At 38.9% G+C, this 25,138-nt stretch overlaps 1 protein-coding gene across 15 annotated transcripts in view; it reads left to right on the top strand.

Moving 5' to 3' along the window:
• The window catches only part of LOC107677601 (eukaryotic translation initiation factor 4 gamma 1-like), a 32,359-nt gene extending 8,712 nt beyond the window's left edge, over positions 1-23,647 (top strand). Inside the window, exons 2-34 of one of the 15 annotated variants that reach the window (XM_016472594.1) lie at positions 919-998; positions 1,180-1,298; positions 1,387-1,470; positions 1,635-1,667; positions 2,727-2,747; positions 3,267-3,446; positions 3,535-3,619; positions 4,498-4,608; positions 4,951-5,102; positions 5,177-5,269; positions 8,265-8,343; positions 9,297-10,076; positions 10,163-10,251; positions 10,355-10,541; positions 11,304-11,437; positions 11,530-11,649; positions 11,755-12,147; positions 12,812-12,958; positions 13,051-13,287; positions 13,501-13,605; positions 13,765-14,034; positions 14,175-14,283; positions 16,408-16,513; positions 16,633-16,904; positions 17,012-17,136; positions 17,242-17,414; positions 18,145-18,270; positions 18,950-19,031; positions 19,133-19,231; positions 20,889-21,023; positions 21,140-21,221; positions 21,326-21,466; positions 22,219-23,647. In XM_016472594.1, coding sequence (XP_016328080.1) covers positions 1,224-1,298; positions 1,387-1,470; positions 1,635-1,667; positions 2,727-2,747; positions 3,267-3,446; positions 3,535-3,619; positions 4,498-4,608; positions 4,951-5,102; positions 5,177-5,269; positions 8,265-8,343; positions 9,297-10,076; positions 10,163-10,251; positions 10,355-10,541; positions 11,304-11,437; positions 11,530-11,649; positions 11,755-12,147; positions 12,812-12,958; positions 13,051-13,287; positions 13,501-13,605; positions 13,765-14,034; positions 14,175-14,283; positions 16,408-16,513; positions 16,633-16,904; positions 17,012-17,136; positions 17,242-17,414; positions 18,145-18,270; positions 18,950-19,031; positions 19,133-19,231; positions 20,889-21,023; positions 21,140-21,221; positions 21,326-21,466; positions 22,219-22,400 — 5,007 coding nt within the window. In that variant the 5' untranslated portion in view covers positions 919-998; positions 1,180-1,223 and the 3' untranslated portion in view covers positions 22,401-23,647. Of the gene's footprint in view, positions 1-918; positions 999-1,179; positions 1,299-1,386; positions 1,495-1,634; positions 1,668-2,726; positions 2,748-3,259; positions 3,447-3,534; positions 3,620-4,497; positions 4,609-4,950; positions 5,103-5,176; positions 5,270-8,264; positions 8,344-9,296; positions 10,077-10,162; positions 10,252-10,354; positions 10,542-11,303; positions 11,438-11,529; positions 11,650-11,739; positions 12,148-12,811; positions 12,959-13,050; positions 13,288-13,500; positions 13,606-13,764; positions 14,035-14,174; positions 14,284-16,407; positions 16,514-16,632; positions 16,905-17,011; positions 17,137-17,241; positions 17,415-18,144; positions 18,271-18,949; positions 19,032-19,132; positions 19,232-20,888; positions 21,024-21,139; positions 21,222-21,325; positions 21,467-22,218 lie in introns of those variants that run through there. The other 14 variants (XM_016472570.1, XM_016472620.1, XM_016472612.1 and 11 more) reach the window with 14 other exon arrangements.
• The last annotated feature ends 1,491 nt before the right edge of the window (positions 23,648-25,138 follow it).

Genomic DNA, 25,138 nt, shown 5'->3' with positions numbered 1-25,138 from the left:
AACTAACTAAAAAAAAAAAACTTTTTCTGACGGACTGATATGACATAAACACTGTTAACCATACATTTGTACATTCTCTAACACGCATATTTTGGTTACACAGTTCATTTAAAAGCCTCTGGTGTGAAAAATAGTAAATACCATTATGTCCTCCTGTTTTTTACAGTAGTAAAAATTATAGGAGCATTAAATAGTTAAAGAAATCATGTTGAACAAAATTCTTTCTAATATTCCCAACAGAACAGAAGCTCTAAATATTAAAAATGTAATTGAAACTTACCTGCTTGAACTTGATCGGGGTGTTTTGTTAGTTTGATGCGTTTCCTCCTCTTGAGGTCGCCACTGCTTTTATGAAGTGGTTGCCAGGTTTTCACAAAACCCGCCCAATCGCGTTCCGGGGATAAAATACGCGTGTTTTGGCGGGGTTCCCCTGGTAAAATTCGCATTCCAGGGGCTAAATATCACGTTAATGGGGTCGTTTTTCAACCCGCGGACATGAAAAACAACCCATGGCAACAGTGTTAAGCACTTGGGAACACTGGAAGATAGCTTTCTGGTAGCGCATCAAGAACCGGGTTGACCGGGTACTCGGTACCACCGGTACTTAAAAAAACCTGGTACCGTAACGTTTAAATTTTTTTTAGTACCGACTTGGTACCGAAATACCGGGTCTTTTGACAACACTACTCTGTGGCTCTGGTGCGTCATCGACAGTTATAATAGTGTTAGGGGAGGGGCCATGCTCGGTGGCTCCGGTGCGTCATCTACAGTTATTATAGTGTTAGGTGAGGGACCATGATCGGTGGCTCCAGTGCATCATCGAGCCACTGTTTTAGCCCCGTCCAAAAAAATCCTGAACACAGAATTTTTTTTTCTCCAGTGCAATAGCAAATTAATTTCCTCTTTATTTCTCTCCAGGGTGAATTGCTAACACACTACACAATAACTCTCCCTGAGGGCTTGTCGATACCCCAGAGATTCATAATACTAATTTAGAGGTATGATTTTCACAAAGTATTATTTAAAACACATATTATTGTATTTTTTACTTGCATGGCTGTTAAAAAAAATAATTTTGATAAGTTGGCAATGGAAAGCCCAACCTGTCTATATTGCTTTAAAACATGGTTGGTTGTATCTGATTATTACTCATGAAATCATGTTTTCCTGATTCACTAGTTTGGCAGGCAAGTGTGAGGCCCCCTCATGCAGAACCACAGGAAATGAATAAACCACCTCAGCCTATAACAGGACCCCCTGCCGTTCCCCACCCCGCCCAATCGCCAGGACTGACACAGGTGAAAGCGGAATCAGAGAAGCTTATGGTTTTGATCAGGATTATATGAGTGTCCTTTAACATTATCAGTGTTTCCATTTGTTCTACAGGCTGCCTATCCCCCAGGTCAGCCTCCCTCGGTTGTTTTTCCTGGGCCATCTCCACAAATGAACACTGCACCGCAACCCAGACAGGTACACTATCTTCAAGCTATGACGGTGTGTTTTTTTATTTTATTTTTTGGCTTAGCTAGATGTCCTAATTCCTGCTTGTGTCTGAGGAAAAACTGCACGTGTGACAGAGTCCACCTCTTTTTTGCATCTCAACTTTGACCTTTTACTCTTTACTTTCCTCCCAGTTTGTGCCAGGGCCTCGTGCTTTACACCAACAGGTACTACCAATTTTCATAAACTGGAGCCTGCTTGATTTCTGAAGTCTTCTGTCTGTAGGTTCTCTTGCATTTAGGTGCTGCTCTTGCTAGTCTTTGTGTATTCATTACCGTTGTCAGTAGGGTTGGGAATCCATATGTTTAATGAATCCTGTTCAGATTCAATTCAATTTAAGTTTTTTTTTTTTTTTCTTTTCTTTTTAGTACTTTTGAAGAAGCACACATTTCTCACAAAGCACTAAATTTTTTTTACTTTTTATTGCAACAAACCTGTTCCCGATGTATCTTGATAAGTAACCACTCCATTTAAGTTTTATAATTTATTTTATTAAAACGTTTCTTGATTTCTTTTGAGTTAGAATTGATGAAAGTAATGACATGAACCCCATAATGTCTCTCTGGCCTATTCAGTGTCTTTAGACAGTTTCAAACCAATCAGTCTTTCTGATTCTTTGAAAATAACTTGCTCAAAGGAGTAATTTACTGGTTGTACTTATGCCTTTGTTGCATGCAACCAATAGCTACTTTTACATTCAACCAAATAATCCGTTGAAGGCTCACCAGTAGTTGGATTGATGGCTGAATCTGACTGAAAAGCCTTCTTATAAACACCTCAAGCCAAATGAAATTTTAGTCAGCTTGAAAGGGTTGGTGTAGACCTGGAATAACCTGATCAATGTGAAAAAAATTAAGAATGTAAACACTTCCCAAAATGTTTATTTACATCTTACAAACTGGTCAGACTGAATATGTTTGAGAAATGTTAACAGAACTGAACTTTCTAAATCATATAATGAACAAATTCCCAACCCTAATTGTCAGAGGCTGCATGTGTTTTAATAGCGGTTTTGAGTCTTAACCTTTCACCATTGCCAACTTGTTCTCTGTGTGCCACTGATCTTTGTTGTACTTGCACTGTATTTCTCAGACTGTTCTTAACTGTGCATGTTGGAAGCTTGCTTTCACTGCTGATGGCTAACGTTTACTGCTGCTTCTTGTTGTCTGTTTCTCTCTCACACCTTCTCTCCACTCTATTTCTTCTGCTATTTTGTGTGGCTGAAGGGTGGATTCAGGTCACTGCAGGTAACTGGCCCTCTCATCTCCCTCTGTCCACAGCCAATGTAATCAGACTGTCCAGACATTTAAAGAAAAAGCAAGTTACCACTTATACTGATGAATTGTGTATAGTAAGACTAGAAATTTGTGTTAAGAAAATGGGGTCATTTTGATTTCATGTTGAGAAGGATCACAAAGGAAAATAAGTTATTGATCATTCTTGGTGTGAACTGGTGGCAAGTTAGGAAGAAGTGTGGTCTCAGGCTTTAAGCATTCAAGAATGAATGTGGGTAAAAGGATGTTGTGCTTCAGCTCTTCTGTTTGTAATTATGTTAGTGTCAAATATACTGATCTTAAAATATAGTCTACACTAGTTTTCCAAGATCATGTGACATTGAAGACTGCAGTAATGACTGCTGAAAATTTGATCCTGCGTTTGCATGCTTATGAATGGATGTGGATGAAGTAACATTACAGAAGTAACAGAAAATTTGAAGTTTGGTCTTGTGTGGCTTGTTTTCTGAATCGGTCTCATTTCCCCAACAGCCGTATTACCCTAACCGGCCCAACATGCAAGGCAGTGCCCCTCGGGTCCCACCCAGCAGCACCCCCCGGTCTGTTGCACCCACTCATGTCTACCAACCTACCTCACAGGTTATGATGATTCCCCAGCAACAGTTGCCATTCGCCAACACTCAGGGCCATACCATTTTCCTGCATGGACAGGTAACACCTATTGTTCTTTGAACAGCTATGTTTTGCACTTTTTGTGAGGCTGTTCGTGCATCTAACAACCTTTTGTTTTCTATTGTAGTACCGGCCCACCTACATGCCCCCAACGCAGCAGTACTCTGCAGGCTTTTACCCTGGAAGCAGTCCAGCTGAATGCGGTACATATGGTAAGAGGTTCTGCTCTGGGCCTCCCCTGCTTGTTTGAACCACCCAACCCTGTTTTTTTCTTACTTGTATATCTTGCTGTTTTCATTCAAAAGTGGTCTTACACCAGTCTGTAGAACACATCGGATTCCTGATGAATCTTTAAATGTTCAGGAAACATTTTTGTAGATCTGTTGTTGTGGTGCCAAAATTACACTTGATACAAGTTACATGACTCTATAAGTGCCTTTTTCATAATGTATCTGTATTTTTTCTTGTATTTCAAAGTGTTTTTTTTTTTCCAGTAAAGAGAATGATGATAATGTGCAGTTATATTAGCAAAATAATTTTGGTCCTTTGTCAATACTGTGTGGTGTATGAAGCATTCATTACACAGAGGTCACTTTCAGACCAAGCAGCTTTCTCTTTGAACTTGAATCTATTGTGAAATCTGCATGGGGAGATCTATTGCCCTCACATGAAATTCAAGATTACATTAATTACTACTGAAATGACTGCATTACACCCACAAAAATTTGCTGAACAACAGTAACTGGTGTGTGACAGCCCTTTAACAATGGGGAAAAAACCTGGCTGTAGAGTTTATTCCAATACCCTCCCACCCCTTTTTGAATATAAAATTGTGTATGTTTTGGATAGATTTTGTAACTTCACCTTAGAAGACTTCTGTTATATTAGTAATATACATTAGATAATATCCCTGTCATAACTAACCACTAAGCGCCTAGTTCTACCCTCTGCTCAGATTATTGGCTCACTAACCATGTTCAGCACTTATATCTGTTGCTTGTTGTTTCCTCTTACTCACTCTCGACCTTTGTCTCTTTCTCTCGGTCTTTTCTTGCTTTTCTCTCTTCCCTTCTCTTTTGGCTGAGTTCAGATCCCTCTCTGGCAGGGAGGGAGAGGCAGGGGGGTGGGGGGAGAGGTGCGGGAAGAGAGAACGGACGTCTCTCGCTGCACGGAGCTCCTCTCACCTCCCAGCGCTATCCTGGTGAGTCTGAAGCGCAGGGCTGTTTCTGTTGCACCTCTTGTCTGTGTCTTAGCCTGGCTGGTTGTGTTTTAACACCGCAGGTAACATGTAACCTTTGATGTAATACTACTTCAACTTCTGACTCCATGTCCTAGACAAAAAAAACAACTGCAAACATTCTGGGATGTTAAAAGGACAGTTATCGATTTGTGATTATCATTAAGAGATTTATGACAAGATTGATATGAAGTATTGTTTTCCCCAAAGCATCGAGAAGTGCTTTTGGCGGGAGAATACTTTGCATGTGTCCCCCTCCCATTAAAGCTGATTGTCTGTTTTTTTTTTTTTGTTGTTGTTGTCTAGCGGCTGCCTATTATCCTGCAACACAGCAGTACCCAACTCCAGTGTCCGCCACGCCTGTCATGATGAATCCCGCTCCGCAGCAACCAGCTCCACCTCCACAGCAAGCTCCGCCTCAGCAGTCAGGACAAGTCAAACCGAGAGAGCGCAAACAGGTGGGTGGGAACAACATTTGGTGTGTTTTCATTTTGATCCATTTGTCTGTGACTTACCAGTTGTTTCCTTACAGATCAGAATACGTGACCCCAACCAGGGTGGACGTGACATCACTGAAGAGATCATGTCTGGTGGGAGAACAACCTCCACACCTACTCCTCCACAGGTTTGTTGATAGCTTCATGTGTTTATAATGACATGAGCATGGCAAAAAGGACATGCTAGGGCTGAATGATTTTGGAAACTAATCTAATTGCGATTTGTTTTTTTACCAATATTGCGATTTAGTATGCAGTTATTTTTTTAAAGCTCTTTTATGTTCTGTATTATTCAACAAAGACAAGCTATAAATCATTGTATGGTATGACTAGGGATATGCCGGTATCAAATTTTCATGTTGCGATTAATTGCTAATGCTTTTATCACGGTATACGGTATTATCACGATATTGAAATTTCGTTTAAAAAAAAAAGTGCTGTCCAGTATAACAGGTTTAATAACTTTTTTCTTATAACAAAAATAACTGAACATTTAAATGCAATAAAGCAATACAGAAAAATGTATAAAGTTAAAAGTTTTACACAGATTAAAGTGCAAAAGAACTATAAAGACCAATAGGTATCACTGCTCTGTGATGAACATCATAGCAAATACACAAATCTGAATGGCTGTTTAAATCATTTAAACACGATTCAGAAACAAAGTAGTGCAGCTGCTTTGTTTACAGGGTTTCCGGGGTAGTGGCTGCTTTTCTGCAGTTTAGCGCCATCTGCTGTCAGAGAGTGAAAGTGCGCTTTCATCCAGAGCGTCTCTCACATGTTCCGCCATGCGCTTCTCGTCCGCGCTTGTGTACATCAGAGTGCACATGCGTCTTTCACGCAGCTTACAGCGGTGTTGGGCATTTTGACCAGTTGATGGGAAAAGTATTCTTAAAATGCATTCAAAATTCTGAATAATTTGTAATATATAATTATTCACAGTATTTAGAAGTGCCCACGATGACAATATCGTGCATATTCATTACTGTGATATATCACATTACCGAATACCGGCACATGTCTAAGAATGACCAACACACTATTAGGTAATTAAACATAAATGTTCTTTTCTGTAGGCCAGGCCTATATGTTGCGATGAAATTAGGTGATGCATGAATTGATATGAATGACATTTTCATTTAACAACTACAATCACAGTAGTACATTGACTGATTTGTTGAACTTCCAACCTTGTAAGCATGTAATAATTATGACAGCATAAAGCACTGACAAATAAGCCTGGTGTAAACATTAATATGAAAGTCAGTAACAGATCACACAAACTAAAGTAGATTGCAGAAATATAAAAACAAATCTGTTGCTTTACCACACTACTTTAGGTAATTAAATGTCACTGTAATAAACATGTAAATGTGGACTGCACTAAACACTATCTGTTAACTTTAGACCAGTGGTTCTCAAACTTTTTTGGTCGCGCCCCCCTCTTTAAACCTATAAAAGAAGGCGTGTTTGGAACTTTGGAGTGTTATAAGCTCTTGGTGCATAAAGAAGATCTTTACATCAAGCTTGAGGTATTTGGCCAATCAGAACGCACTGGATAGCTGGCCAATCAGAGCACACCTCGCTTTTTCAGACCGATGAGCTTTGTAAAAATCGACGCGTTTCAAAAAGGCGGGGCATAGAGGAGAAACAATAATGTACAGTATGTGGAAAATAATGTGTTTTTTTAACTTCAAACCGCATAAACACATTTCATTACACCAAATACACAAAATAATGTTCTTTTTAGCAGCATCATATGACCCCTTTAAACTGATGCCTTGGGCGAATTCCAAACGCAAGTGAGCATCCCTATGCCATACTCCCTTCGAAGGGCAAAGCCCTTGAAGTGTGTTCTTTGAAGGGTGTAGGGCATTACGGTCTCGTATAAGCGTTTGGAACTCCCTTGGAGAAGGGAGTGACTGACCAGATGTTACCTTGGCAACGCTGCGCGTGCGTGCAGCATTCAGTACTCCATCAGTTGTAGCAAATAAATATTTCTTATTTTATTAAAATATTATCTAATTGTGTCTTATTACTATTAAACTTTTTCAAGCTAAACTTGCTTAAAACTTGCTAACACTACCGTCTTAAATCATATTTCTATCACCGACGAAAAATATTTTGTATTACATTAAAATAAAGACAAATTTAATTAGCCTATTCTACTTACGTTTGTATGTGAAGTCGAAATCAACCACACTTGCTTACACTACCATTTTAATATTTCTGACGAAAATATTTTGTATTACATGTATTACAGACAAATTTAATTAGCCTATTCTACTTACGTTTGTGTCAAAATCAACCACAACTTAGCTTTAAAATGCATCGCAAGATCTCCTAACTGAAGATCACATGATCACAAATGGAAATCACTTCCGTAAAGTGACCAGCGCATGTTCCCTTCACTAACGGACTTCTGGAAGGGCACTTTGTGAAGGGATTCAATTGTTCACTTTCGTTTGGAACGTCCCTACAAATGGCGCCCCCTTCCCGAAGTGCCCTTCAAGGGTGCAAAAAAGCCGTATGGAATTCGACCCTTGTTCTATTTATGATGTACTGACACAAAGTTAAAATGATTTGCAACGGTCGTTTTGTCGCGTCAAGTGTAGAGCTGTTGCGGCATGGTGTCTGGTATATAGACACAGTGAGTGAAGCCGAGAGCAAGATATGCCTCGTCATATTTTCTACATTTAGCTTTTGAATGACCAGCACCTGCCGGGGTCTGTGCGACTTCATCTATGGCTTTTCTCTTCCCTTTCACAAAGCGATCCATCACCCATTCTAAGTTACGTCCTTTGGCTGTTTACTGTTTTCTTTTCTTTTTCTGCTGATGGCCCGCGCTTGACTTGAAGCAGCGCTGCTTAGATCGTTCGGTGTGTGTCATCAAAGTACTGCGAGAGCTATAATAGAGTGGGACGTCTCCATGCTTTCTTCTCGCTGTACTTTGATGTCATACACCGATCGATTTTCAAGTCAAACACACCTCTTTACTCTCGCGTGTCACGTGACCGAGTGTAATCGCAGCCTCTGCGATTGAAAAATCGAGTTTTTTCATATGATCGCAAATGCAATTAATCGTTCAAGCCCTAACTGCTTTTAATGGATTGTTGTTCTTAGACTGCTGGTCCAGAGGTGGCAGGTCCTGTCCAGACCAATGGTGAAAGTGTTCCGGCTGTTGCTGCTGTGATCAGAGCTGGTGAGTGGGCTTTCTTGAAAATACCCAAACAGGTTTTTGACATTGAAGTCTGAGTTCCCACTGTCCTTGAAAATGTGGAAATAATCAGGGAGTTTCAAAAGTTATTTCCATGGCTCAAAATGTCATTGGGAAAAAAGTTTTTGGCACCAAAAGTTTCAAAAGAGTTATCAAATCACAAACAATGTGAACCTGAAGTGATGGTAGCAAGAAATGCATTTTATTTGGAGCAGTAGTACTTTTAAGCAGATTCTTATACTTAATTTTTCTCATATTTTTTTAAGGGCATATTTTTATAACAGGCTTTGGTGTTATCTGATTTTATGCCACTTCTTGCTGAAAACTCTGATCAAAAACAGCTCAAAGGCTGTCTTTTTGTGCTTCCTTTTGTTGCAGTAAGCTTGACCAGAATTCAGCACTCAGTACCTTCATTGTGTATTTTATATTGTTATTCTGTTGTATTCATTTGCCCACCATCCTACAAATTCAGAGAAATGTCACGTCATGCATAACGATTGTTGTTTAAGTTCAATCAATAAGTGGTGTCACTTCAGTGTACTCGTTCTTTCTATAAGTAATATGTATATGTAGCTAGTGTTATATTGTAATGCTTAATGTTTAAAACCACTCAAACACCAGGTTGGAGGTTAACCTTTTAAGGTTATTTACACTAATTTCTAAGGATATTCTTATCAGAAATTCAAATTCTTAAGTTTTGTCTTTAGAACAATCTTAAGAAAAAATATATTTTAGAATGATCTTGTTTTAGGATAAAAAAAATATTCCAAAGTTAGAATGAAATTCTTCTTTGCTGTTAGATATTTTCCTTCTCATTTTCTAAGAATGTTTTGTGAGTCCAGCCCCAGAAATGTTAAAACAGCAGGTGGAATATTTTGTTTATTTTTTTTGATTGTGCTTATTTTATGTTTGTACTCTTTCCTGTCCTTGATCCTCAGATGATCAAGCGAAGTCCATGGCTCCTCCTGCAGCTGTGTCCACCCCTCCTCCATCAAAGACGCCAGAGCAAGCCCCTCTTGCACCTTCAGCCACTGACTCTGAACCTGTGTCAGAGGTCAGACCTGCTTCACCTGTGAGCAAGATTCCCATTCCTCCAGGAGAGGACTCTGCGATATCCCCTGCACTCCCACCGTCGTCTCCTCCCACAAACAATCCCCAACTTTCAAAGCCTCAAACTGGTGACAGTGTGGATGCTCCAGTACTCCCTGATGCCCCAGTTCAAAAGAAGGAGCCTGAGGACGCCCCTCCAGTAGAGCAGACTTCTACTGGGGTTGCGCAAGAGGAGTCAGAGGTAGCCAAAGAGAAAGAGCCAGAACCTGTGGCTGAACCTGTGGTCGAAACAGAGGCCGCATCTGACACATCTAGCCCGGCTGCTGTCATCTCCACCCCTGTGGAGCCTCCTCCTTCTGTAGCCAATGATGGTGACGTTGCTTCCAAGGACACCGCCCCTGTAACCACAGTGACACCTGTTCCAGAACCAGTCGTTGATGAGCCAAAGGAACAGCCTTTGCTTAACGGTTTGCCTGAGGACTCTGCAGAGGCTCCAGTAGTGAAGCCAGAGAGCTCCACTAATCCAGTTGCTGAACAAGAAGTTCCTCAGGTCCAACAGAGCTGCCTTATGGCCGTGGAAGCACCTGTAGAGGAAGCAGAGGAGCAGAAAGCAGAGGAGACACCTGCCCCTGTAACAGTCTGCCCTGTTGAGGAAATGACTATGCAAGGTGGGGAAATAAGTTCTTGAGAAAAACTTAGCATATTGGTTTCTCTCCTTCAAGATGAAGTTTGACTTTGGTTTCTCTTTTCCTAGCTGCCGCGACAACAGTGCCAAAGAAGAAAAAGAAGATCAAGGATCTGAATAAGAAAGATGTCGGAGATGTCCTAGATGCCTTCAAAGAGGTTTGTAGTAATATGACACATTTTGGCTTTATTACAGTAGGACTTCTGTGACTGTTATGAAGAGTTCAGTTGTGCATTTATAAATCTTCTGTATCCATTTCAGCCTGAGGAGGAAAAGCCTGCTCTTGAGCCAGAGGTTGCTCAGAAAGAGCCCTCCCCAGCTCCAACCCCTGCCCCACCAGCTGAAGAGTCAGACGAAACATGGGAGGACAAAGAGGACAAGCTTGACACAGAAAATATTGAGCCTGAGGCGTCTAAACCTGTGGAACAGAAGTATCAATATAAAGAAGGTTAGAAGTCAAATTAATTGGGTCTCATTTGAGAATGTTCATCCTGTTTTATAGATTACAGCAATATATGAGAGTCCTTTTATTTAGAGGGCAGTTTACTGTAAGCACACTACCGTTCAAAAGTTTGGAGTGGGTAAGATTTCTTAAATGTTTTTGAATAATCTTATTCTCACCAAGGCCACATTTATTTGATTAAAAAAAATACAGTAAATCCGTAATATTGTGAAATTATTATTATTAATTTAAAATAACTTTTCAATTTTTATACTTTTTAAAATGTAATTTATACTTGTGATGGCAAAGCTGAATTTTCAGCCGCCATTATTTTGTCTTCAGTGTCACATGATCTTTCAGATCTTATTCTAATATGCTGATTTGATGCTCAAGAAACATGTTGTATTATAAGTGTTGAAAACAGTTGTCTTGCTGAGTCACTGACCCCAGACTTTTACATTTGCATTTGACATGTTTTTATACAATTTTTGGGGGAAGTTGTATACTTTATTAAAAAAAATGTTTTTAACTGTCATTGCATTATTTTGTGCATTCGACAGTGAATAAAATTAAAATTTTTAAATTAAGTTTATTTATTGGGAATGCAAAAAATAAATAAACCAAACCTGTAATCCATAACTTGGATAAGTGGTACATCAAGGCTTTCTTGATTTTTAGTTTGTTTTGTGCAGGGGAAATTCTTATTCAAAATGTTTGTGGACCTGTTTTGCAACTTTTTTTTTTCTCTCTTCGCTCTCCCCTTTGCAGAGCAATGGAAGCCCATCAACCCAGAGGAGAAGAAACAATATGATCGAGAATTCCTACTTGGTTTCCAGTTCATTGGTGCAAGCATGCACAAGCCAGAGGGTTTGCCGCACATCAGTGACGTTGTCTTGGACAAGGTGAGGCTTCCATCTGGACCCAACAGGTTTAACCTGTGCTGTCTTGCTAAATATTTTAATCACCCTCTTGCTCTTTGCTGTTTGGACAACAGGCAAATAAAACCCCCTTGCGGCCCTTGGATCCCAGGAGTCTGATGAACTGTGGGCCCGATTTCACACCTTCATATGCTAACTTGGGTAGACAGTCATCCGGAGGAGGAGGGCGAGGACCGGTAAGTTGACTCTTTCTTTTCTCTTATGATTCAAAATTCAGTTAAAAGTAATGTTGCTGTATGTTGAGATCGATCATTTATTTTTAAAAGTTGCACTCCTCTCAGTCTGCACGGCGCCCTCAGCCGGGTCGAGGCAAAGACCAAATGAGTCGCAACCCCAAGATCATCACCAGCTTGTCTCTTAAAGACAATGTGGAACTCAACCAGGCTGAGAATGCTTGGACGCCTTCAGTGAAGAAGCAAGGCAGAGAGCGTGGAGGAGAGGAGGATAAGGAAGACTCAGAAGCTGTGAAAACGCAGGAGCTGTTCCGCCGCGTGCGCAGCATCCTTAACAAGCTCACGCCACAGATGTTCCAGCAGCTGATGAAGCAGGTGACGGAGCTCACCATAGACACTGAAGAGAGGCTCAAGGGTGTCATTGACCTCATCTTCGAGAAAGCCATCTCTGAACCCAACTTCTCTGTAGCTTATGCCAACATGTGCCGCTGCCTTATGGGGGTGAGTAACGTTCATCTGTATGTTGGCTTGCATGTGTGGGCTCCAATGATGACCTCCATTTTGTGCCACGTGTCTGGGCCACTGATATACTCTGATGGGATTGAGGAACTGAGGAGCTTTAATAGTGTTTGTCAGTAATAAGTTAATTGATTTGCCATTTCTGCAGTGGCAAATGTAGACAATTCATTTTTTAATTTTTAGTGAACTATCCACTTGTTGCACTCATGTCGTTTCAAATCCATAAGAATTAAGTTCATCTTCGAAACATACAAATGACAGTAAGCCTAAAAGATTTCTGTCACTTGACAAAGTCCTTTGTACCAAAATTTCTTGCTTCACAAAGTTAATAAAAACACTGTAAAAAAAAAAAAAAGTTTAAGGTTTAAGTCGCTCTTCTGAAGAGATTAACTCATTTAATTTAGCCTTTATTCACATAAATATTGATCAGCGCACATACGTATAGAGATCATAAAAAATGGTCAACAGAGGCTCAACCGTCCTTTCTTGATGTGTAAACAAACCTCATTGGTTCTCGCACTCAGCTTTTGTTTACCACATTTGAGTAATTGATGACAGAATTACTTGGCTGTTTACCTGAATTGCTAGTTTTGTAGGAAATGTGAATGGGGAAATAATTGAGATTGTTACTGATTTTCTTTTCCAGCTTAAAGTCCCCACTTCAGACAAACCGGGAGTCACTGTGAATTTCCGTAAACTACTGCTCAATCGTTGTCAGAAGGAGTTTGAAAAGGACAAGGATGATGACGTGATCTTTGAGCAGAAACAAAAAGAGCTGGATGCTGCCACTGAGGTGACGTCTTGCCACATTTGTAAAATTAATTCTGTACAAAGTGTATGAAGTGGTTCTATTAAAATGGAAACAATGTTTTATTTTTACCTTAGGAAGAGGAACGTCAGCGCCTGAATGAGGAGCTGGTGGATGCCAAGGACAAGGCACGTAGACGGTCGCTTGGAAACATCAAGTTCATCGGAGAGCTGTTCAAGCTGAAAATGCTGACAGAACCCATCATGCATGACTGCATTGTCAAGCTCTTGAAGAACCATGATGAGGAGAGCTTAGAGTGCCTCTGCCGGCTGCTATCCACCATTGGAAAAGATCTAGACTTTGAGAAGGCCAAGGTACAGCACCATTTGTACTTAAGCAGGATGCTGTGATTGACCAATCATAATCAATTACCCATCAGAACTCTTGTGGGTTTATAATGGGATATGAGCTTTATGATTACATTAGGTCTACATTCCTTTTGTGTACTATATTTTTCTATTGTATAGCATTTTTGACAGTCGTTTACTTTGCTACAGTCAGATTTAATGTTGGCCTATTGTATGCAGCCTCGTATGGATCAGTACTTCCACCAGATGGAGAAGATCATTAAAGAGAGGAAGACGTCTTCTAGAATCCGCTTCATGCTTCAGGATGTATTAGACCTCCGAAAGGTAACCACATGCTTGGTTTAGCAAATTTTTTTTAAAAGGTATTTGGCAGGAACCTCATTTACAGTTCTTAAAACTTAGAACACATATGGTATGTTTTCAGTTCTTCTCACTATTTATATCTTCATTCTTTTAACTGTGTATGTGGTCTCTGTCACACAGAACAACTGGGTGCCCAGAAGAGGAGATCAGGGTCCCAAGACCATTGATCAGATCCATAAAGAGGCAGAGTTGGAAGAACACAGAGAACAAATAAAAGTACAGCAACAGCTGCTGTCTAAGAAAGACTCCAGTCAGGGTCGAGGGGGCCGTGGTGGGCCGCACTCCTCTGGCGGCCGTGGTAGCCAGACCCAGGATGAGGGCTGGAACATAGTGCCTATTACCACAAAGAACAGACCGATTGACACCAGCCGCCTCAGTAAAATTACTAAGGTGAGGCTTTGTAACATTACTTCTATTTTAGAATACCCAACTTTTATAATGTAGTTGTTGAAAATGACATTTTTCATAGCATAATGATTTGTTGTTTGGTGTGCTTAGCCATTTTTCCTCTTTTTTTTTTTTTTCTTCAGCCTGGTGATTTCAACATCCAGCTGCTGGCCCCAGGAGGAAAGGGCTCCTGGGGTAGCTGGGGCAAAGGGAGCAGTGGAGGCACAGGAGCCAAGTCCACTGGAGATCAAGGTGAGCAATCGCCTACTCTTATTTACCTCGGACCTCACTTAGCATAGAGAAGCCCAGCTATTAATGTAGGGCTGCAACAAACGATTATTTTATTATATATAATCGATTAATCTAGCGATTATTACACCGGTTAAGCGACTAATTGTCGATTATTTCACCAATTAATCAGTAGGCTTTGTTCTATTATTCAGCTTTTACAATTAGTTAAAATACTGAGTTACACATATGTTACACTGAGTTAAACTAACTGATAAATAAAACAAGGTAGTCACTTCTGCTTTGAAGTGAATGTCAATTGTCAAACAATTATGTTACTATTGTACTATTGTATTTTTGATAAATTGTTATTCACATTAGCTCTCTTAAAACCTTATAGTAATCAAAACAGTACTGAGCTAGATCAAGCTTTAAGCTATGCAAACCAAACTATCACTTTAATGTAATTATTGTTTTATTTTTATTTTTTTGCATTCACTAATAAAAAGATTCTATCATTAGCTAGTTCCACACTGGACAGCTGCTTTATAGCAGAAAGTCAAGTTGTAATTCTACCTGAAAGCGAGACTTGACACTGTGAGACTGTTTTTTTTTTTTTTTTTTCTTGTTTAATACTGTAAAGCTGCATGCTTTAAATCAATTTATTGTATAATGCGCTATATAAATAAACGTGACCTGACTGTGGTGCCGATTGCAGAGCTAGTGCAAACTTATCCACACCTTTATGATCAGATGCTTTCTTAACTGCTGTTTTCTCTACGCTGTCATTTTTGTTGCGTGTTTATTTCGTTATTGAGTAGAAAGCGTGCTGCACATATTTACATATTCATTTAAACTTTGATTTCAGCAATTGCTGCTGTTTACCAATGAGTGATACCTCAAATCATGTGACTTTAGGAAAGGTGGTATTACTTTTCCAGTGTTTTCCACAGACTTACGCTCTGTGTTGGCACTTCCCCTTTGGGAAATATATATCTATATAATGTAAATATAAAACAGCGGACGGGCTTATTGAAAGTGCATGTTCATTCTCTGCCAGCAGGAGGCGCTTTTGGAGCCTCAGAAATAGCGGTTTCCCCGGTAACGGCTGTAATCAAAGCAGCGCTGCACTCATGAACACTGCTTTATCAGGCATTATAGGAAAGATTCAGTGAAAATGACAACTTTTCTGAAGACAATCGGTTCCCTTCAAAAAAGATACATTTATATAAAAACACCTGTGCCGTCATTTTTCCCCCTAACCTTATTAAATGTCATCTTTCACATCAAAGTCTTACTTTGTTTCAATGAATTCAGTTAGAATAATAAGAAACTGTAGAGTTGTTACCATTCAAATGAAATTATTAACAAACTCTATCTTACCACTGCTGAGGAAACAGAAGCTGCATCTGAAGTGGCATTAGATGCATTTACACAGACTTTTTGATGAAGCTGAGGTGCCATAAATGCATTTACACTGCAAAATTTAAAATTCTAATTTTATAAGATTAATGTTTTACTTGATTTTTTTTTTACCCAAATAAATGTTGAAAAAATGCAGTGATACTTTTAAATGACTAAACCACCAGTAGGTGGCGGCAGATGTCTGTTTTAATGAGTGAGTCATTTATTCATTCATTCAACAGATTCATTCAAATGGCTATAAATACATTATCATTACATTATCAGTCGCCTTTTACACTGAATGCAATTAAAATTAGAATCATTCTCACGCGAAACGACATGTTTACACACGACTGTAAGCGTGCGCGTGGCTGTGACGTCATTGCCGGTGCCGCTGGCTATAAAAGGATCGGCTCGGAATCAGCAAGACGTGAGACATGCAAAAAATCGGCCGATTCCGTTCACTGGCCGGTCAATCGGTGCATCTCTAGACATGATTCTTAATTTAGGAACCAGCATGTCTTAGAGACTTGGTGGTCTTGGTTGTCAGAACATTGTAGCAACAACTCTTAGCAACTTCAACAACAACCTAGCAACCACCCACAACATTGTAGCACACGTTTTGCAAGTGTCACTCATTTTCTTCAGATAATGTAAATATTTGGTTGTCAGTGTTTTTTTTTTTTTTTTTTTTTTATAGGAAAATGTCAATGCTGTCTAATGCTGTCCTTTTATCTGATGCAGACCAGGGGAGACCTGCCACTAGCACAATCAACCGTTTCTCTGCATTGCAGCAGTCTGGATCATCATCATCATCCTCACTTGACTCTGATCGTAGAGTGCCTCAAAGGTAATTTTGTAGTGCTGTTTTTGTTCTGTAGGGCAAATGAGTACTGCATGGTAATAATTCTAATGTAATCTTATTACACAAGTTTTTGACTTGCTATATAACACCTATCTACTTTGCAGGAACAGCTCCAGTAGGGACCGTAGCGATCGAGATCGTGGTGACAGAGACCGTGGTGACCGAGATCGGGATCGCTTTGACCGATTTGATAGTAGGCGGGATGACCGAGGCCTAGACAGACCCCGTCAGGCCATCACCAAACGCAGCTTCAGCCGTGAAAATGAGGACCGCAGAGGAGACAGCCGTGGACCAGCAGATTCTGTGCGCCGCGTGTCCAGCATGACAGAGAACCGTGATCGAGGCAGTCGGGAGCGTGATAGAAGCAAGGAGACAGGTAGGATTCAACAGACTGAAGAACTGTCCTGAGCTGCACCAGCAGTACCGGTCTTTGAGTTGATGATTCATAAATTGATCGACTCTTTACCTGCTTGGGTTTCTCAGTGAAGCCAGTGTCGGCTCCTGCTCCACCACCACCTGTTCAAGCCAAACCCGCCCTGAGTGAGGAAGAGCTGGACAAGAAGTCCAAATCCATCATTGAAGAGTATCTCCACATCAACGACATGAAGGTATGTACATCCATATATATTATTGACCTAGAAAACATTTTGAAAATAACCTGTAAATTCACCCTGGCATCTTCCACTTACATTATTCTTGTAACTGTTTTGTAGGAGGCAGTGCAATGTGTGCAGGAGCTGAACAGCGCCTCGCTGCTCTTCGTGTTTGTACGGAACGGTGTAGAGTCCACACTAGAGCGCAGCACCATCGCTAGAGAGCATGTGGGCCTGCTGTTTCAGAAGCTTGTTAGTGCTAGAATACTACTTCCTGAGCAGTACTACAAGGGGTGAGTTCATAGACCACTGCAGTTTATTATACTGTACAATTATATGGTAGGGATGCACATGACATCTGAACATTGTAGCCATTTTTTACACTCATGAGTCATGACCTCTGTTTTTTGCTACGTGTCTGAGCCACTGACCTATACTCTTGGGATTGAGGAACAGCTTTTCATGCTTGTTCCATGTTTTGAGTCTTGATCAGGAAAGAAAGCTCGCAAAAGGCCTGTTATTTAATGTAAATGATTTTAAATTGATTTTTTCAAACCTTGGCTTTATTGTATTTATCGGTGTTTTTATGTTTTGGTCTTTTTGCTATCTTTAATCAAAATGTAACAGCTTGCTCTAATGTTGCTGCCAATATTCTTATTGTCCCTACCACAAAAAAAAAGGCTTTTATTTTTCTCTTCCTAGATGTTTGTTTTAATTTGCTTAAATACATAAGTAGCTACATGATAGGGCTATCAAAACTCTCCCAGTATTTTTGTATTTATATACTAGTGTTTAATATTTTGATTTGGCTTTTATTTTTATACTTTTCAGTTTTCATTTTAATGTAAGTTTTAGTAATTTTATGTGCATTTGTCTATAATATTTATCTTTAAGTTTTAGTTTTAAAAATTTGAGTACTTAAACTTATTTTATTTCAATTAGCTTGAGGCTTCATGATTTCTACACAATATAAATGGTTTCTGTGTGGCTGTGCACTTTATTGTTTGTTTTCACCCACTCTAGACTGCAGGAGATTCTGGAGATAGCAGATGACATGGCCATTGACATTCCTCATATTTGGCTCTACATGGCTGAGATCATCACACCCATGTTGCAAGAGGGAGGCATCCCCATGGGCCAGCTCTTCAGGTTTGGCACTGAATCTTGGGTTTCAGATACTTGTATGCGAAGATTATAAACCATCAAATAAAATGATGTACACGCCATCTGACTAGACTTGTGCCGGTATTCGGTAATGCGTTACATTAGGGCTTCATTAGTTAACATTAGTTAATTCATTAGTTAACATAAACTGCCAATGAAAAATTCTTCTGAACATTCATTAATCTTAGGTATTCCAATATTTAATAACACGTTGTTAAAATCGAAAGTTGCAACTGTGTTAATGAGCTAACATGAACTAAGACTTGTATTTTTTTAACAAAGATTAATAACTTCTGTAGCAAATGTAGCTATTGCTCATTGTGAATGTTAATGCATTAACTAAGGTTAACTAATGAGGTCTTATTGTAAAGTGATACCTATTGGTCTTTATAGTTCTTTTGCACTTTAATCTGTGTAAAACTTTTAACTTTATATATTTTTCTGTATTGCTTTATTGCATTTAAACGTTGTTATTTTTGTTATAAGAAAAAAGTTATTAAACCTGTTATACTGTATTATGACAGCACTTTTTTAAAATTAAATTTCAATATCGTGATAATACCGCATACCGTGATAAAAGCATTAGCAATTAATCGCAACATGAAAAATTGATACCGGCATATCCCTACATCTGACCTTTTTTTTTTTTTTAAATCATCCACAGGGAAGTGTCCAAACCTCTTCTCCCTATGGGCAAAGCGGCAATCTTGCTTGTTGAAATATTTAACCTTCTCTGCAAAGGACTGGTGAGTATCATGCTGTGGCAAATGCTTATGAAATATTATTTGCATACATTGCCGTTTCAGAATTTGTTTTATTTTTTTTTACTTCTCTGAAATGTTCTCAGAGCCACAAAAAAGCTGGAGCGATGTGGTTGGAGGCGGGACTCAGCTGGATAGACTTTCTGCCTGAAGAAGAGGATGTCAATAAGTTTGTTATAGAGCAGGTACTGAAAGCTATTTGTACTGTATTGATGGGGTCAACATAATTTCTGTAATGTTTAGGGGTGTAATGATCCACTCAACTCACGATTCGATGAGATTCACGATACTGATTTCATGATTCAATTTTCTCAGGATGTTTTTTTTTTTAAACATTTAGATTTAAGACAAATTATAAATGAAAAGGAGTCCTTATATTTTTGCTTGGAAAAAATGCTGCACGTTTCTTTGTGAAACAGAAATATGTCAAATAACAAAACTAAATTGAAATGTTAAAACAAACACCAAATCTAATAAAAAAAATAAGACAAAAAACCCCTCTTTGTATAAACAAAGGCTTTGCCTGTGCCCAAAATTACCAAAATTAGAGGCAACCACTGCATTTGAATCACAATCCAAACAAAGATGCTGTATACATGCAGTTTTTTAAATCTGAATTAGATTGTATAATTTGAAATTTTAAAATACATAAAATATCTGCACGAAACAAAGACAGCAGAAGCTCTGAATGAGATGCAGATTCACTCTCTGACAACAGGTGGTGCTTATGGAACAGCAGCGATGTAGCGTTTCCTTGGCTGTAAAAAAGCGGCGCAGCGCTTATGAACGCTGCTTTAATATGCATTACACAGAGACTAGATGAAAAGAATATATCTAAACTTTTCTGAAGACAGTCAGTTCCCCTCAGAGAACCATTCATATAAACTCCCACCCCAAATTTATCGTGATTCGTTTAACATCTCAACTGATTTGAATCGTCTCATATTTATATACATTTTCAACCGGCTCACGGTGAAACGTTACATCCCTAGTAGTGTTGTCACGGTAACAAAATTTCAGTATTCGGTACCAATACCAGTGAAAATCCACAGTTCTCGGTACCAAAGCAAAACACAAAAACATGCTAATGAAAAAAATTTCGCTTGTAGAGTGGGAGAGATCAATATCGTGACGGGCCTCCACAAATAAATCAATGTATGGGAAACACAAGATCTAAATATTAAAAATTTAAATGAAACTTACATGCTTGAACTCTTTCATTTGATCTGGGTGTCTGTCTTTAAGGTGTTTTGTTAGTTTGATGTGTTTCCTCCTCTTGATGTCGCCACGTCTCAGTGCTTTTATGAAGAGAGCGCATCTGCGCACCTTTTGGATAGCGCATCAAGAACCGGGTTGACCGGGTACTCGGTACCACCGGTACTTAAAAAAACCTGGTACCGTAACGTTTTCATTCTTTTAGTACCGACGTACCAGGTCTTTTGACAACACTAGTCCCTAGTAATGTTAAATGTATATGTAAATATATATATATATATATATTGTGCAATACTATATTATTGTGCTCAAATGTTTTTACTGGCAGCACCTTAAAAGAATAGATTATTTTAAGTTTAGTAATCTTCATAAATTGTTTCTTATGATGATCCTTTGTCTGCAAACCTTTTCACTGACAGAGCCATAAAAGAACGATCCATTTTTATTTTTCATATTTGCCTGAAATACATTTTTCATAATTTGTTTCATGAAGTTCTTTTCCTTTGCCATAATTTTTTTTGTATATTTTACATGCATTTGTACGCATACACACCCCATATATATAATACTGTGCATATGTCTTCATGTGCCTGAAGGTCGTTAAGATGACATTGTATATATTTGTAGGAAATGGAGTTCACTCTGGGTGAGGAGTCTGAGAAGCCTAGTAAGAAGGAACTGACTGCTGAGGAGCTGAGTAAACATTTGGACAGGTTGTTACAGGAAAAAGCCAACAACCAGAGGATCTATGACTGGGTAGAGGTGAGCATGTGTGTTTTGGCTGTGGTTCAAGTCTCTTTAATCAAACAGTAAGGTATTGCAGCGATCTGCATTATGGGTATTAAATTGTGTGTAACTGGCATTTCTTTCCTTTAAAGGCCAACCTAGATGAGCAGAAGATGAGCTCCAATCAGTTTGTGCGGGCCCTGATGATGTCTGTGTGCCAGTCTGCCCTTATATGTGAGTGAATTCATTAGATGCAATCCACTGCCCTCACTTTAGTTTGACTTCAGACCACTGACCTGTACTTGATGTTAATTGTGTGCATTAATGAACTGTCATAGGTGAGAATCCCTACAAGGTGGATGTGGAGCAGATTACCCAAAGGGCCAAGCTGCTGCAGAAGTACCTCTCTGATGAAACTAAGGAGCTGCAGGCACTCTATGCTCTCCAGGCTCTCATGTTGCAGATGGAGCAGCCTGCCAGTGAGTGTTTTTTTTTTTTAATTTATTTTAACACTTCCTCCTTTTCAGTCACATGCACAGATGACATTAGTCCTTTTGAACATTAAGAACGCAGTGTCTTTCTTGTGTGTGTGTGTGTGTGTGTGTGTGTTTTTTGGGGGGAGGGTTGGGAGAGTTGGGGGAGTTACGTTTTATTAATTTTTATGCATGAAATTTATTTTTTGTTGGATTTATACTGTTCTTCAAAAGTTTGGGGTCGGTAAGGCTTCTCACCAAGACTGCATTTAATTGATCAAATTCAGTAAAAACAGTAATATTGTGAAATATTATAATTTAAAATAATTTTTTTTTAAATAAATAACATTTTAATTAGATTAATTTATACTTGTGACAAAAGCTGAATTTTCAGCATCATTACTCCAGTCTTCAGTGTCACATGATCCTTAAGGAATCAAGACATTTCTTATTATAGTCAATGTGGAAAACAGTTGTGCTGCATAATGTTCTTTTGGAAACGGATACACTCCTCCCCCCGCCTCCCCCAGAATTCTTTGAGTAGAGAATTCAAGAACAGCATTTATTTGTAATAGTATTTCATAGTATTTTAGTATTTTGTAAAGTTTTTATTATTTTTAAAAATATTTTATATTATGAAAGTCTTTACTGCCACTTTTGATTAATTGAATACTTTCTTACTGAATGTTACTGTTTTCCAACAAAAAAATACACTGTTGATGGAAGTGTAGCTGAATAGTTTTGTCTGTTTTACCCAGATTTACTGCGCATGTTTTTCGACGCGTTGTACGACGAGGACGTGATCAAAGAGGAAGCCTTCTACAAATGGGAGTCCAGCAAAGACCCGGCGGAGCAGCTGGGGAAGGGTGTGGCCCTGAAGTCCGTCACTGCCTTCTTCACTTGGTTACGGGAGGCCGAGTCTGAATCAGACAACAGCTAATCCTGAACTTTGCTAGCCCAGGTAGCACTGGAGAGAATCTGCTGCCAGGGACTAATGAGAGGAGGATGTCTGACAACCAAGTTGAACTTGATCCTCGTAAAGCCAATCTTATCTGATCAGGATGGCGCTTGACAGATACAAACTACAATCATTTCTCAGTCATTTCTTTTGCTCTCTATATCGGTTGTGGCTAGTGTCCACCAAAAACAATAAAATTACAAAAAAAAAAAAAAATCTGCAGGACTGCATGAACGTGTTACCAATTCATCGTCATTTATTTTTAATGAGAAATTCATGGGGGAAAAAGTACAAACCAACGCTGCTCTTACATGTTAATATAGATTTATATGCAACGTGGTATATGACAAACCAGACATGGTGTCATATATATTGTGTAGAGTGCATGATGGCGATCATGTCCTTTAGGTTTGTAATGTCGGATCAAACGCAGAGCTCTTACAGGCGTTTTCTTTCGTGTGTGTGAGAGGAATCGTTTTTTAAATCCACGAAGACTGATACATGAGCGTAGTATTCAATGAATTCTCTTAAGTGACGAATGAAATTTGAGTAGCGTTTGTATTTCGCCCTTTTTTGCTTCCTGTATCCTTTAATAAGGGGTGGACCTGTTGAACTTCGGGATGATGGTCATGGATGGACTTTGACCTTTTTGACCTTGGTGCTGCTGGATGAGGAGGGGATCCAACATGCTTCCTACTAAGCCATCCTTGTCCTGCTTCCTACCCCACACTTTTGCGTCTTACCTCTTACCATCTCTTGAAGAACTGATGGGGGTCTTTAGTGGAAGCCCCACTCGAGCAAGCCTGCGGTGGAAATTTTAAGAGAAATCATTAAAACTTGAAGCATATAGAAAAATCAACTTGATGAAATGACAGTAATGATCCTAAAGCCTTTTCTACTTGCAAAGTGGAAACACATTTCAGGAGCGTTCTGTACATACATATGGAAATGTTGTTTTTTGGTTTATTTTCAGAAATTAAAAGTTTAAAAATCTGATGTAATGCCATTTTTTTTTTCCTAACAAAAAAATGGCAGTTTCCCTGTATTTAAGATGTGTTAGATGGTAAGAGGTGCTTACAATGATCCATTGATTAGTTTTATTGAAAGAAATGTGTAAATATTTTTTGCGCTCTTTATTATTTAAGGAATTAAATGCTTTCGCATCAAACTGGAAAACATTGGAGAGATGAAACATTGCAAATAATAAAAGATGATCAAGTTGCGAAGTAGAGTGTGTTTGAGGGATTTGGAGTCTGGGGTCAGTATTTTTTTTATTTTTTTTGCATAAGCACGTTGTGGTGTTTTCAGTGTGGAAAAGGTGCAGTATGTTTTCCCTGTGGCGAAATTCAACTTTGGTGCTGTAGTGAATCTGTCTGCCAGAAGAGGGCCTGCTGAACAGATTGTTCAAACCTATGTGACAGGGCTTTGCTCAAATGCTTAATTTGAGCTGTTGTTTTTTTTTTTTTTGGACTAAAGAAAAGTACAGATTGCTGGGGACTGCTTCGGTTTTCAAAGTTTTTAGTTTTAGTATTAAATGTAAAGATGAGCAGCTTTGATCTGGACTGGAAACATGGGAAGAAAACCGTTGTTTTTTCAGATAAACTTAGCATGTGTAGAGAAAAAAAGTAGCCAACTTGAAAAGAAATTGACGTTTATGCTGGTTTATAATCTGCTATACACTAGGTGTGTGCTACTAATATTTATAAGTCATTCCATGAAATTAGTGCCTTTTTGAAAAGGTGCTTTTAAGTTAAATAAGAATTTAAGAATTCTATCAGACAGTGAAAGTGTTAATTGTGTTGGGAACTTGGGACTGAATTTTAATATTTCAAGATAGATATGCTTAAGGCAGGGCTCACAGTTCATTATGAGCCTTTTGCTCAAGGTCATGACACCAAGGTTTTTATTAGAGAATTTAATGTTGATATTTCAAATGCTCTGCAAAAATCCTGGCAACAAGTTGACTAAATTGTCCCCCACTGACAACTTGTATTTATAGCATAATATATGGCAAAGTATGAACTCCTATTATTGCAGGATGTGGACTTTGTCTACCTAATGAAAATGGGCATATTTGCTAGTAGAGTAAGCAATAGATGATGGAAAAGGTTATTGGGTTTTTGCTGAAATAGGTTTGCTTTTTAAAGTCATTGTCCACATAAGGAACTATATATGAATATATATTCATCTTCAAGCAATTTTCAACGTGTGCTTAAGGACAAATTGTCAGTAGAGACAACCTAGTCGCAGAAGGTAGACCGATCCTCTAACGAGTTATTTTAAACCACAACCCACCCTTGAGACAGAACTAGCTTATTACACTTTTTCCATGTATCACATGCACAGCTGCAGTTATGGCTTCTGACTGCTGCTGAATTAAATATTTATTTTCCTCTGAATGTGCTGGGTAAAAGCAACAGCGTTGAGGTTTAAATTGATGCATCATTGGCTGTCTGAGACAACAAAACCTATGATCCATCCATGCACGATAATACACTAGATATAAAGGCAACCATTTATTCAGAATGTGTTTTCCTAAACTTACTGGCTTAGGAAGCCTTATAAGCATATTGCTATGCAGCAGTGTCCATGGGATGAATAACATGTTTTTGATTGAATTATCTAAGGTGCTACTGACTACATTAGAAGTGAGCAGATGACACATTCTTAACCCAGGGAATAAAAATGTATTGAAGAAACATCCAAGTATGGCAAGCTGG

The sequence above is a fragment of the Sinocyclocheilus anshuiensis genome, unplaced genomic scaffold, assembly GCF_001515605.1.
Source record: "Sinocyclocheilus anshuiensis isolate Anshui unplaced genomic scaffold, SAMN03320099.WGS_v1.1 scaffold1299, whole genome shotgun sequence".
In the NCBI taxonomy this organism is placed as follows: Eukaryota; Metazoa; Chordata; class Actinopteri; order Cypriniformes; family Cyprinidae; genus Sinocyclocheilus; species Sinocyclocheilus anshuiensis.
This window is presented reverse-complemented; position numbering and strand designations above follow the sequence as displayed.